Source organism: Rhamphochromis longiceps, linkage group LG7, assembly GCF_057381845.1.
Source record: "Rhamphochromis longiceps isolate RC_006_pf linkage group LG7, R_longiceps_female_GT1.1, whole genome shotgun sequence".
NCBI lineage: Eukaryota > Metazoa > Chordata > Actinopteri > Cichliformes > Cichlidae > Rhamphochromis > Rhamphochromis longiceps.
Window position 1 is genome coordinate 49,444,943 of NC_140563.1, and position 13,013 is coordinate 49,457,955.

The following is a 13,013-nucleotide window of genomic DNA, read 5'->3' on the forward strand; positions in this document are numbered from 1 at the left end:
CAAACTGTAATTCACACCAAATCACACACTGCATTCTTCCTTAATCTTCCGGATAGGGTGTGTGTGTCTGTGGTTTTGTGCTTATTTTTAAAACAACAACAACAAACTTTTCTGTTACTGTAAGTCATATTAGATCGTGTGCAGCCTCTTCATTCTGTCTCCTCCTCACTGACTCCTCTGATAGCTCATTCAACTTCACATTTGTTGTTCTTCTTTATTTAACCGCACAAAAAAGTCTTTCAAGTGCTGCAACTATTTGCCAACAAGTGATCGAATCATTTTGTCAAAGTTGATTTTTGATTTCTGATTTGTTTGTGTGCTTGTGTTGTGTGTGAGGATGAACCCTGATAGCTTAGCGGGAGGGAACTAGAGTTGACACCTGTTCCCTTTTAGCATCTGTGCCGCTTGATACGATCTGTCTGTGGCATGTGATGAAATGCTTTGTCAGAACGGGTTTTTGCGCGTGGCTTTACTCGCTGTCTTTGTGTGTCCCTGCAGAGGAAACTTCACAGTTCCAAAGTTATCAGAATCTAATATGGGCTTTGGCGTGCTGGGGGTGTTTCTGGGGCTGCTCCTGGAGGTTTCCACACACGGGCCCCACGGTGTGCCTCGCACTTCCTGGAGACATCAAGGTAAGGCGTGAAATAACATGCCGCTGGCTGGTTATTATGATAGAATCAGAGAATGTAAGAATGTAATGCTTGTTAGTCTGAAACACGAATACGTGATAAAGATCATTCACTTCAGTGCTTGGTGAACTCAAACTCCACTCTCTGTATTACTTTCTAATATATCACAGCTCTGTTATAACTTAGCAATCTACTGTGAAGCAAAGACGTCAACACCTGTCGCCTAATTTTACCTTGAGACAACCTCACCACAGACCCTCAAGTTGGATCCCTTTTTGTGTGTGTGTGTGTCAGGCAGAAGCTGTTTGCAAGCTGCCGTTTACAGAAATAGCTTCAAGTAACTCTGTCTCTGCAAGAGAACAAGCGCGGCTCACCCTTTAACCATGTTTCTCAATTCGCTGGGTCACAGTCACTGTTTCAGTCAGTCAGTGAGGGTATTTGCTTTCATGGTGGCAGTGTTTATGACCTGGCACCTGCAACATGAGCCCACTTGCACCTGGCACAACCATCCAAACACAAACTCTTCCCCCCAGGTTTTCCCATCAATCACAACGCAAAGTGTAATGAGAGTTTTCATTTATATAATGTTAATGCAGAGTACCCAGAGATGCACAAAGGTGTGACTCTAAGATGTGATTATAAGTGCTAAGCAGCTGTAGGGATGCACTGTAATGCGATCACAAAAATTGCTTACGAGGTGGTCTGGGGCCTTTTTGACCACACTGTAAACGCTGATGTGTCCTGATGACTCTGTAACAGAAAATTTGACTTCCCTTTTTGTTTTGGCCTTTTTTCAAGATACAAGGGACTTGTCTTGCCAGTATCTCCAGCTAGAATGCCCATACATACATCCATGGATCCTTCCTTTCATCCTTTTTAAAACCTTTCGTTAGCCTCACTTGTCGTTGCTGACTGAACTGATGCAACTTGGTCGGTTACAGCACAGAAAATAGTGTTCTGCTGGCCTCATTATCTGTCATTGGTTAATGTTCCTGCTTACATGTGTACACTTGAGTCCCTTTAAAGTGTATTAAAGTGTGTTGCCTTATTCTCCTGTGTGTGTGGATGCATATAATTCCCAATTATTCCTGCAAACCTAGTTTCACTCAGCTGGCTAAAGAATGCACAGCTGTGCACAAAAACAGCCAATGACGCAATAAAGAGCAACCGGACTTTCCAATGTTTCCAGTATTTGTTATCTTAGTTTCACCTTAGTTTCACACGGTTTCGAGTATCTCTCAAAACCGGGTCTGAAACGTTTGGTTTATTGAACACCTTCTGATGCATAAACTGCAAATAGACAGCGCACTGTTTTGTTCCAGGTCCTCATCCAGCAAACCTCTCAGCTATTAGGACGGGGAGAAAACAACCTCGCTCAGTACAGCTACACAAGCCTGGGTGTGCGACCTGGCCTAGTTCTAAAATTTTGGGAATCATAAAATAAAGTAAAAAATGTAGTGAGCTTTATTCACTTACTGCTTCATGAATGCTTGGTTTCACATAGGATTTTATTCTCTTGGATCTCATCTGTGCTTAATATGACCAGTTCTGGTTGTGAGCACAGCAGTGCCAGCCACATGCTGTTCTAATTGGGCAGCCAATCAGAAGAAAATTGGCCTAAAGAAGGAGGAGCTTAAAGCGACTTGTTTCAGATAGTTGATGAACTGAAAGGCTCCACTAATACAGTTTAAACTGAACGAAGATTAGTTTGCACTGTGAGTCATGCAAAGCTACTGTAGTAGAGCCCAAGAATCAAAATAAGGAGCTTATTGCAGTGAAACTTTAAGCTGTTTTTAAGTGTTTTTGGCCACAGAAACACCATAAACACAACGCTGACAGTTTTAGAGAATGATAATGTCCAGCAACAATGTACCTAAAGTCGTGTGTCTGGGTCCACGATGAGTAAAAGTCCATTTGATCTCCGTTTAGCTCCACCTTCAAAGAAACGTCTCGCTCTTCTGCTACTTAATGTTCGACCGTGTTCACCTACTAGTCACTAATTTAAACAGAGCAGTGTACAGTGGGTATTAGCACTTTGTCCCTTGTGACTGAATGTGAAAGCTGAAACTGTTGTGGCTTGGTTAATATTTATTTGCCTGCGCGTGGGTCCATATCTCAAAGCAGCTAGTTCTACTGTACAGATGCTCATTTCAACATATCAGCCATATCAGCTGTAAATTAAATTCTGACTACAGTTAAATACAGATGTTATTGAGTAAAAAAATGGTTTATGATGATTTTTTTTTTTTCTGCTAGATTTAGATCTGATGGAGTTTTCAGAGCCGGGCATCTTCAACTACTCCACATTACTGCTGAGTGAAGAAAGGGATGCGCTGTATGTGGGAGCAAGGGAGGCCATCTTTGAGCTCAGCAAGAAGAATGTGAGCGTCAGAAACAAGAAGGTAGTTAAATCTTAAACGATTCATGGTAATGCATGTGGAGGGATGTTTTAAATAATCTGGATTATAATATTTTTTTACTTTATTCCTGTTTGTTTAAGGTTCCGTGGCCAGTTACAGAAAAATCTATGAATATGTGCACGCTGAAAGGAAAATCAAAAGAGGTTAGTTTAACAGCTCTTACATGCTGGGATGCATGCATGGATGCTGCTCTGTCCGTCTGATTAGAATTTGGCAACCGAAGATCAGTGTGACCTCCCAAAACACTGGTTTGGTGACGGTTCAAAAATGTATACTCTGATGACAAAGAAAAAGACAAATTTCTGAAAGACAAAATTAAATAACTGAAGTTATGTAATTTAATTTTGAAAATGTCTAACATTAACTCTAGACGGGTGAACTGTAACCACAAGGTCATAATTCTCCTTTTGTTTTGTTCCCTCTTCTTTCAGAGGGAGTGTCTAAACTACATTCGAGTGCTCCAAGCAGTAGATGACACGCGGCTGTATGTCTGCGGCACACACGCCTTTCAGCCTCAGTGTGATTACTTGGTAGGTTAATTTTCAACCGCTCTTTACCCAGACGCCGTACTTCACTGTTTAAACTCACTTATTAACACCGCCGCCTCATCTCATAAGTAATCTTCTCTTTCAGTACTTTGGCAACTTCTCACTTCACGGTAAACCCGAGGACGGCAGAGGGAAGTGCTCCTTTGACCCCTCGCAAAGCTTTACTACTGTCATGGCTGGTGAGTTGAGGCCAGCTCTTCTCTCATCTCATTTCATAAAGTGCTTATTTTGGTTATGGCTGCAGTGAAATTCATAACAATCCCCTTTGTTTTGTTTTGTTTTTTTTAGAGAAGGAAAATAATTTTCTGATGTTTTATTCTCTGTTTTCCTATCAGATGGAGTGCTGTACTCGGGGACAGCTTATAATTTCTTAGGCAGTGAACCGATTATATCCAGATACTCCCCAACCCAGTCTCTGCTGAGGACAGAGTACTCCACATCATGGCTTAATGGTGAGTTGAATGAACTAAACGATTGTCAGGCTGTTGGGAGAATAGCTTTTAAAAATGTGTTTTGAAGGTTGAGAAAACATCTTGTAGAAATGTCCCCCGAGTGCCACTGACTCATGTTAATGGATCTGGATTGATCTAATCCCTTCTTTGCTGCAGTTTATTGACCTGTTGTTGCAGCATCACTTTCACATATGTATTTTGTTGGTTGGCAAAATACATCGACTACAACACCAAGAAAAAAAAAACCTCCTTCCTCTTGTTAATTAGAGGCCGTGTAGAAAACACAGCAGTGCTTTTAACTACACGGCTACCAATTTGTGACTGTGTGACAGATCAAAGCTGAGTAGGCCTCAAACCAGTGAAGTATCAACCTGTCATGCTCCCATGTTAACACGCAAACACACACACACACACACACACACACACACACACACACACACACACACACACACACACACACACGCTCAAAGATGATGATGACGAGTGACACAGCTGGCCTTGGCTCTTTTATGATATTGTTGCTGATATGAACACAGCATTACACGTCACCAGAGGGAGATCCCCAAATTATCTCCATCCTGTGTGCCAGATTTAAATGTGTCACATACTTATTTAATCAAAGTTTAGGACTCTTAATCCCACCTTTAGGAATACAGTGAGACTTTTTACAGTACCATATCACCCTACTTGTGAAAAATCCCAGTTTGATTCTGGGAGGAGACACAGTCTCAGGGGGTCACAAGTAAGTGGGAGGGTTGCATCAGGGAGGTTATGCGGCATAAACCCTGCGCAGAATCGGACATCCATCCACTGTGCCAACCCCCTGGGAAATAAGGGAGCAGTCTAAAGTTTTTACCCCTTGGCCGTAAAAGGCTGATGGGGTATTGTCGTCACTCCGCCAGGCAGGACACCCAGGTTTGTGAATGTGATAACTCAGTTCAATTCAGTTTTATTTATACTGCACCAAATCACAAAATCAGTTGCCTCAAGGTGCTTTATATTGTCAGGTAGGCACTACAATAATCCATACAGAGAAAAACCCTCAACAATCATATGATCCCCTATGAGCAAGCACTTTGGTGACAGTGGGAAGGAAAAACTCCCTTTTAAAAGGAGGCCTTAAAGTAATTAATGCCTGAACTAGGTTTTCAGCGTCACTCTGAGACAGGATATTTCTAATTTTAGAGATATTGCACGAATGGAAGCAGTCCCAGATATTTGTTTATGGATGTGCATTGAAGGACATATGCTGCTGGTTAAAAATTGCCTCTGGAGGCAGAGGAAATGCCATCCAGAACTCGAGAACAAAGTGATATAGGATTTTGAAATTGATAGCATTGATGCATCTAGTATCTAAATCTTGGATGAATTAAAATCTCAGTGACCTGGACCTCAACGTCAGAGGTCAGGTTTGCTGAAAATGACCTAGTATTTTCAAAATTTACAAAATTTACTAGGAGGTTGAGGGGTAGCACTGGTGGCCTCCCAGGATTTTTTTTTTCTTACCAATACCTTTCTCTGCTTTCCTCCCAGAACCCAGTTTCGTTTTCGCCGACGTGATCAGAGAAGGGGAAAATGGAGCAGATGGCGAGGACGACAAAATCTACTTTTTCTTCACCGAGGTGTCGGTGGAATACGAATTCTTTGGCAAGCTGTTCATCCCCAGGGTGGCGCGTGTCTGTAAGGTCAGTACACGTTGTGCGCCATCTGCACATACCAGCGCTATCAATCCATCCATCTTTAGCCACTATTTCCTGTGTCCTGCATGTTTGCGTATGTATGTTTGTGCAAGTCTTTTTTTCTCCTTTTTTTCTTCCTCCTTCCAGTTCCCTTTGCCTCTTTTTTTTTTTTAAAAATTTAACCTTAGCTCATAATTGGAGCATGCACATGCAGAGACCCATGGCACGTGGACAATATAAAACACTGTTCCAGTGCAAGCACTTAACTTGCAACATACATCATAACAGCGTATTGTAATGTTTCAAAGTTAGTAGTATAACAAACAGGATAGTTCTTTTTGTACTATTCATTTCAAGTTTTACTACTTTGAAAATGTAAATGCAACTGTAACTACATCTTTTCTTTTTAGTCTTGTTTCCTGTTACCAAATAAAAAAGCAATAATGGATGTACAGTTTTTAGACATATATGTATTTGCACGTAATCCTCCACCCCCAGTCAGGGATCCCTGTATGTTGCCTGAGAGGCAAAATGTAGGGCAAGAAAGTGCATAATCCACTTGGCGCAATGCTCAGAGCTCCTTGTTAAGCTGGATATGGTCAGCGTTTCTAGCATGTTAGGAAAAGTGGAAATTCTTTCTCTGCTCCAGCTGCCCTCTCATCCCTCACTGCTAAATATCTCCAATATTGTCACGACAGGGCGACCTTGGAGGGCAGCGCACTCTGCAGAAAAAGTGGACGTCCTTTCTGAAAGCCAAGCTGGTGTGCTCCATGCCTGAGCTCAACTTCGTTTTCAACGTGGTTCATGACGTTTTCATCCTGAAGGGGACAGACCGCAAAAACACGGTCATCTACGGAGTCTTCACCTCTCAGTGGTCAGTGATTTCAAGGTTTGGAATTGGTTTGGGTCGGGAGCGTTAAACAAGCAAGCAAAGAGCAGCATTCACATCCAGCCTAATGCAGAACTCGAAACTCACTCCCTTGCCTCATTTTCACTCTTCTCCTTGTCTCTTCCTGACATATGCACCTAGGGGTAACGTGGGTTTGTCAGCCGTGTGTGCCTACGAGATCAAGGATGTGGAAGACGTCTTCTCCAAGGGCAAGTACATGCAGAAGGCCACGGTGGAGCAGTCCCACACAAAGTGGGTACGGTACAACGGCATTACTCCTACTCCACGTCCTGGAGCTGTAAGTAGATGCCATGAGTAATCAAGATGTGATCTACTCAATATAGTAATCATGTTAATTAAAAGAGGATGCGTTGGTCATATGAAGTTGATTACTAACATCATCGCTATTTGTCTTCCACACCAGTGTATTAACAACCAGATGCGACTGCAGAACATGAACAACTCGCTCCACTTGCCCGACAAAACCCTTCAGTTTGTTAAGGACCACCCCCTGCTGGAGGATCCCATCCTGCCCATCCACAACAGGCCCCGCCTCATCACCAAAGACATCAATTACACCCAGATTGTCGTGGAGAGGGTCCAAGCACTTGACAAAATTACTTATGACGTCATCTTCACTGGAACAGGTGATCAGTTAAGATGAAATGAAAATGAAGCCGTTACAAGCACTTCCTTGTGAAGTTTATCAGGCAAATATGCAAATCTGAGTCAGTCAACTTTGAATGTCTGTGCAGTGAGAAAGCCACGACTCGCCACAAACTTGCAGATAAATGTATTAAAGAGTCCAGTTTTCCTGCGATTACCTTTGCAGAATAACTGACATTTTTATTATTCTCATTTCTAGATAAGGGTGTCCTGCACAAGTCGGTGCTGGTTGAAGATGAGGTTCATATTGTGGAGGAGATCCAGCTCCTGAAGAACGCTGAACCCATCAAAAACCTGCTGCTGTCCTCAGAGGTCAATTTATTTTATTGTCAATGAGTTTTAGGAGATGAGTAAAGAACGAAACCAAGAAAATGTGAAATATGGATCACGTTGGCTCATTTTTATAAGTCACTTGGATAAATATGCGATTAACTTTGTGGTTCATGTGCGTTTCCACAGACACAGTGCCTGTATGCTGGGTCAGACCTGGGTGTAGTCCAGTCTCCTACAGCTTTCTGTGGCAGGTATTCATCGTGTGTGGACTGCATCCTGGCACGAGACCCCTACTGCGCCTGGCACCCGAAGACTGCCACATGTGTCAACATCTTTGACACTGCCAGCCAAACACTCAGGTAATCTGTCACTCTTAATGCCACTAAAACAAAGCTAAAAACACACGTGCACTGATTCGTCCTCCAGCTTGACCTGCTTTACAGTCTTTGTGCAGTTATTGCACTGTGCATGTGTATTTTTTGACTCATAAAAACAATGCATGTCTTGCAGGGGGCTGATCCAGAGCATGAAAGGTGATGCAAACATGTGTCCTTCAGGTAGGCCTCAACATGCTCACACACCCATATACAGGCTTCAGTTTTATAAAGTGGACAATGCTGTGTGATTTAAACTGTGACTCAGATGAAGTTATGCATAGATGAAGAGATTGTGACCGTAAGTCAGCCATAACTTTTGCATGCCATGTCAAACATTCATTTTGTTGTTGGTCGTTACTTATCGGTTTTCATCATTTGCAAATTCCCTTTGGCTGCTGTTTTTTTTACAGCTTATCCATTACTCTTAGTTAACTGTTAACTTTTCTGCTGAAACCTGTTCAGGTCCACCCAGTTTATTTACACTTCTTGCCTACTGCAGTGTGTGGGTACTTGTACCTCGTGTTGGGAATTGTCCCCATTAGACCAGACAGTATCTAAAACTCACAATTGTCTCTTTTGTTTGCTTATTTTTAGTGCCAGTTCTGTTTCGGAAGGACTACAGGCATGTGGCGGTGAAACTGGGGAGCTCTGCCGAGCTGCCGTGCCTGGTACATTCCAACCTGGCCCAGGTGATGTGGAAATCTAACGACTCGGTTCTCACCGAGGCCTCTCGCTTCCACCTCATAGCCGAAAACGGGCTCCTCATTTACAGCGTGGCTCCAGAGGACCAAGGGTACTATGAGTGCTGGTCCGTGGAGTGGTCTCCCGCTGCTGGCAGGAACTTCAGCCGCCTGCTGGCCGGATACACCCTGACTCTGGATCTTCTGCCCAGACCGCCGCACCAGGCGGGGCATGTCGTCACCACCACCCTTGGTGGCCACGATGCAGCTACCACGGGTGCAGCTGAAGGTAAAGTAGAGACGGAGAAAGCCGCACTAACTTCAGCCCTTGCCCCTCCCAGCTTCACAGCAGCAACAGTCCTACCACCCTCCCCTCCCCAAAGCGACGCGTCACTAACCCCGCCCCCCAGCAGCACAGTCAAGCTCCAGCCAAAGGTAAATCTTCTTCCCACTAATTCCAAAGGCCCCCATCCTGACAGTCGGGACCCCTCGGCAGAGTATTTGCAGCACAACAACACCGCTGCCCTCCTCTTCCTCTTCCTCCTGTTTTTCCTCCTCTTCATGGCTGCGCTGGTGTACAACTGCTACATGCAGTACCTTCCAGCTCCCTGCTTGAGGCTGCGGGCCACTCTACTTGGCAGCCACAAGAGCGCCCATCAGACCGAGTACAGGGCCTGTGAGGCAGGTTTAATAGAAACCTCTGCGATCGAGAAAATTAACATGGCCGAGCAGCCGACCCAGAACGGCAGCCAAACCACTCAAAACCTCCGGGCACTCCGTGACACGGGGTACGAAACTGAGCCGGAGTGCGGGAACGGTCGCGTCCCCTCTCTCAGTTTCGGAGAGGAAAGCCCCTCCAAGGAGAAACCTTTTGATGTGGACTGTGGATCTCAGGACATTCAGTATGCAGATGCAGATGCAGAAGCTTAACGCTAGCCACAAGAGACTTGATCCCTCCTCTCGGCACAGAGAGCGCAGGGGGCCGCGCTTTTTCTGCATTTGCAGCTTCTGTCCAGGGCACAACATTTTTGTAAGGCATGAGAATCCCGAGGCCCAGATCGGGCATTCCCGCTCGGTTGTAGAGTTTTAACTCCCGCTGTTTGATTTTAGGGCTAAGGGTGATGGTGAAGCAAAAAAAAAGAAGCAAAAAAACAACTGTATTCAAGGAAGCTGCAGCTCCTTCAGCTTAGCCCAGCAAGAAAAGCTATTACTTTTTTTGAATTTTTGTCAATTTTCTTTTTAAACATTCCAAATTGGAAACATTGTTTACCAAATTGGTAAGTTACTGTGATGCTTTCCAAAGTGCAGTCACATTTCTATACAGCCTGAGGGGGAGGGGGGGGGGCATTTGAAGCATTTGCATCTCTTTACTTTTTTTTTTTTTTTTTTTTTTTTTTTTTTAAAGCAGTGAATACTTCATTACACAGTGAATGCTTCAGTATTACATTGATTTCTCAGGGAAGAGTTGCTCAGTATATTGTAGCCTAGGTTAGCACAGCGTCACCACCCGGAGCATGTGGGCGTTAATCTCTCCCAGTGAACTGGCAGTAAGAGAAGGAATCAAACTGTTTGTACCACTGTGTTTCCTGCGTGCAGACTCTCGTGTTTTATTAGTATTATTATTATTTTCCTTCCTGTGAAATCGACATTCCCCACACAGATACAACTCTGGTCGTCCTGTGTATTAACCCTTGTCGGAGATCTTTCCATATGTGGTCTGTTAATAATGTAAAAATGTACAGTGTGACATGATTAACAAAAAAGGGGGGCAACATCAGAAGTTATTTTTTTAATTGTAATTTTACAAAGCCTTCAGTTTTAGACAATTTTCAGAGAATTATTATTTATAATGAGTCACATCTGTGGTAACATTTTGTCTAACTAGTTGTGATCTTCATCCTTGTTGTTTTTACTTTTTTTTTTTTTTTTTTTTAATTTATTGCAGCTGATTTGAACTTTTTAGGCCATTCATTCGTCATCCCTTTGTCTGTTTGCATGCCAGCCCCTGTTTGAATTTCTTGTTTTTTCCTCAGTACTTTTTCTTCCGTCACTCCCTCTCACAGCCTCCTCTCCTGTCGCCACTTCATCTTCCCTGTCCTCTTCTGGAGGTAGCACTCCCTCTGCACTCCCTTCCTCCTTTCCCCATTCCTCTTCTCCCTCCTCCACGAAGCCCCATAACGCGGAGGCTCGGGAGGCCGAAGTGAGACTATTGCCTCCCCTGCTGAAGGACCAAGCCTGGGGGGTTCACGCGCAGGAGGCCTTCCTTCTCTTCTGCCTTGCCCTGGGTGAGTGGTGCATGTGACGTAGGCTGAGCTCACACCCCAGAATCTAAATCCTTCAGAAATTTCTTCCTTTCGCTTTTTAACCCATCACTCTCGCACATTCACTCTCCTCTCCTGCATCTCGCATGTTGGCAAACATCAGCTAACTGGGAGTGAGTGCGAGCATGTCAGAGTTCCTGTTTGTGTGTAACAAGTGATCCTCCCTGCTTTTTTTTTCTGTTTGTGGGAACGATTGACCTCCATTTTTAAGAGTATTTCATTAAAAAAACAAAGCAAACGTGAATGTTTAAAAAGATTAAGCTGGGATTCATTAAGCTGGAAAACTCAGTGATCGGGTCCAGTGACCACACTCTGACGGACGGACAGATCCTCCTTATCCAGGATATTAAGAATCTTTCCTCAAAACAAAGTTTAGTGGGTTCACTTTTCTTTATCCAGATCATTTTTGTGCCTGTAAACAAATGTAAATATATTTGTATATATGGGGAAAAAATACAATTTGACAATGTACATAAAACTAGGTGACGTAATGGGGCTGTGGTTCTTGGTAGGGAGGCAAAATAAAAATGTAAAACGTTTGCAACCCTTGTTTGTTTTTCTTTCTTTCTTTTTTTTTAAACTATCATCATCCGTTGTATTTTCAAAAGATAAGGGCTCCATAGAGAGGACAGATACATACTAATTAGAAAATGTTTGCCTATCAGACCTGAGATCAGGCAGCATGCATGCTCACTGATTGATGACCACAGGTGGACCAACCAAAGGCAAGTATTTCATGCATGTCTCAGTGGTGCCTTAAACATCAGAGGTCAACATCAATTCTGTCCCACAGGTCCCAGTGATGTCCACATTCACTGGCTAGTAAACGGGCACAGTCTGGACACCCCCATAAAGGAGTACCGTCGGCCGCTTGGTCAGAGGGAGGTTTTAGTGAGCAGCTGGCTCCAAGAGGGGCCGCTGATCAAGGACGCACGGTATAACTGTGTTGCTGAGGCCAGCACAGGAAATGACGTGTCTGAAGTTGACCTCCGGCTCTCTATTGGAGGTATCAGGTGGAAAATATTGACTATAGTCCTGCATGCAGAATGGAATTGGGAGTGTTCTGGACTGGCTGTTTCCATTGGCAGAGATGGATAATTGCACTGGTTTATTTCCATAAAGCGTGTTGTTGTTCGACAGATGAAGAGAACATTCCAACCCGAGATTTGAGCCAGTGGAGAGGTGCGCTCGCAGAGCACGAGCAACTGCTAAAGAGATGGGAAAAGGCCTGGGTAGGTCTGAGTGTGCTGTCTTCTCCGGTCAGTCGCCTGGATTGTGTTTGTGTCACGTGCGTCGGTTTTAACCTGCTCTGCATGTTCAGCTTTAGGCTGCCAGGCTGTTTTCGTCAAGAGTACTGGAGAAGTGCAAAGTCCAGGTTTTTATAGCAGCAATAACACGAAACGAGGGATGCGAAGAAAGAGCTAGTTCAAACGAAATGAGGGTCTGATTTAAGGGCTTTGAAGCTTTGAAGTGCACTTGTTTAAATACACCAATCATTAACCTGACTACAGCTTTAAATGCCTTTAACGTCATGTATCTAACGGTGTTGTACGAATCGCATGTTCTTTTAACCATATTTTGTAAATTGCATGAGTAACTAAAAGCTTATGTTCCTTTTAGAGAAGCTGCTAATGAGATTCCTCCTTCAATACAGGCACGTGTGAGTCTTGTGACATTTAACTAAATTTCCTAAATTTCTTGATGTTGCTGAATTTACTGGACATTTTTGACTAATATCTAACTAATATCAGTCTGTCTTCCTAGAGAGAAAACAATACCTGTAGGTCACGAATGGGTTAACTTAAGTATCGCCAGATACTTAAGCTGATTAAAAGCAGTGCATTGGTTATTACAGAATTTTAAAGTCAATGACTCAGTACTTTTCTCGTGGCTTTAAAATGGGGGAAATAATTATTTGATCTCTTGCTTAATTTGTAAGTTTGCTCATTTACAAATAAATGAAAGTGTCATATTTTTATGGCAGTTTAATTTTAATGGAGGCAAGTAATAAGTCATGATTTGCTTGGGGATCAAATACTTCTTTTACATTATATATGTGTCTTTTCTGGGTTTTTGGTT

At 43.4% G+C, this 13,013-nt stretch overlaps 1 protein-coding gene across 8 annotated transcripts in view; it reads left to right on the forward strand.

Moving 5' to 3' along the window:
* The window catches only part of sema4d (sema domain, immunoglobulin domain (Ig), transmembrane domain (TM) and short cytoplasmic domain, (semaphorin) 4D), a 44,955-nt gene that overhangs the window by 28,807 nt on the left and 3,135 nt on the right, over positions 1–13,013 (forward strand). For 4 of the 8 annotated variants that reach the window (XM_085414049.1, XM_085414046.1, XM_085414047.1 and 1 more), the window contains 14 exons: positions 499–632; positions 2,886–3,031; positions 3,130–3,192; positions 3,481–3,579; positions 3,683–3,776; positions 3,933–4,049; positions 5,583–5,734; positions 6,427–6,617; positions 6,759–6,915; positions 7,042–7,264; positions 7,483–7,595; positions 7,743–7,915; positions 8,067–8,113; positions 8,528–10,011. In XM_085414049.1, the coding sequence (XP_085270175.1) occupies positions 536–632; positions 2,886–3,031; positions 3,130–3,192; positions 3,481–3,579; positions 3,683–3,776; positions 3,933–4,049; positions 5,583–5,734; positions 6,427–6,617; positions 6,759–6,915; positions 7,042–7,264; positions 7,483–7,595; positions 7,743–7,915; positions 8,067–8,113; positions 8,528–9,543 (2,688 nt within the window). In that variant the 5' untranslated portion in view covers positions 499–535 and the 3' untranslated portion in view covers positions 9,544–10,011. Of the gene's footprint in view, positions 1–498; positions 633–2,885; positions 3,032–3,129; positions 3,193–3,480; positions 3,580–3,682; positions 3,777–3,932; positions 4,050–5,582; positions 5,735–6,426; positions 6,618–6,758; positions 6,916–7,041; positions 7,265–7,482; positions 7,596–7,742; positions 7,916–8,066; positions 8,114–8,527; positions 10,012–10,676; positions 10,899–11,727; positions 11,941–12,074; positions 12,167–13,013 lie in introns of those variants that run through there. The other 4 variants (XM_085414052.1, XM_085414053.1, XM_085414054.1 and 1 more) reach the window with 4 other exon arrangements.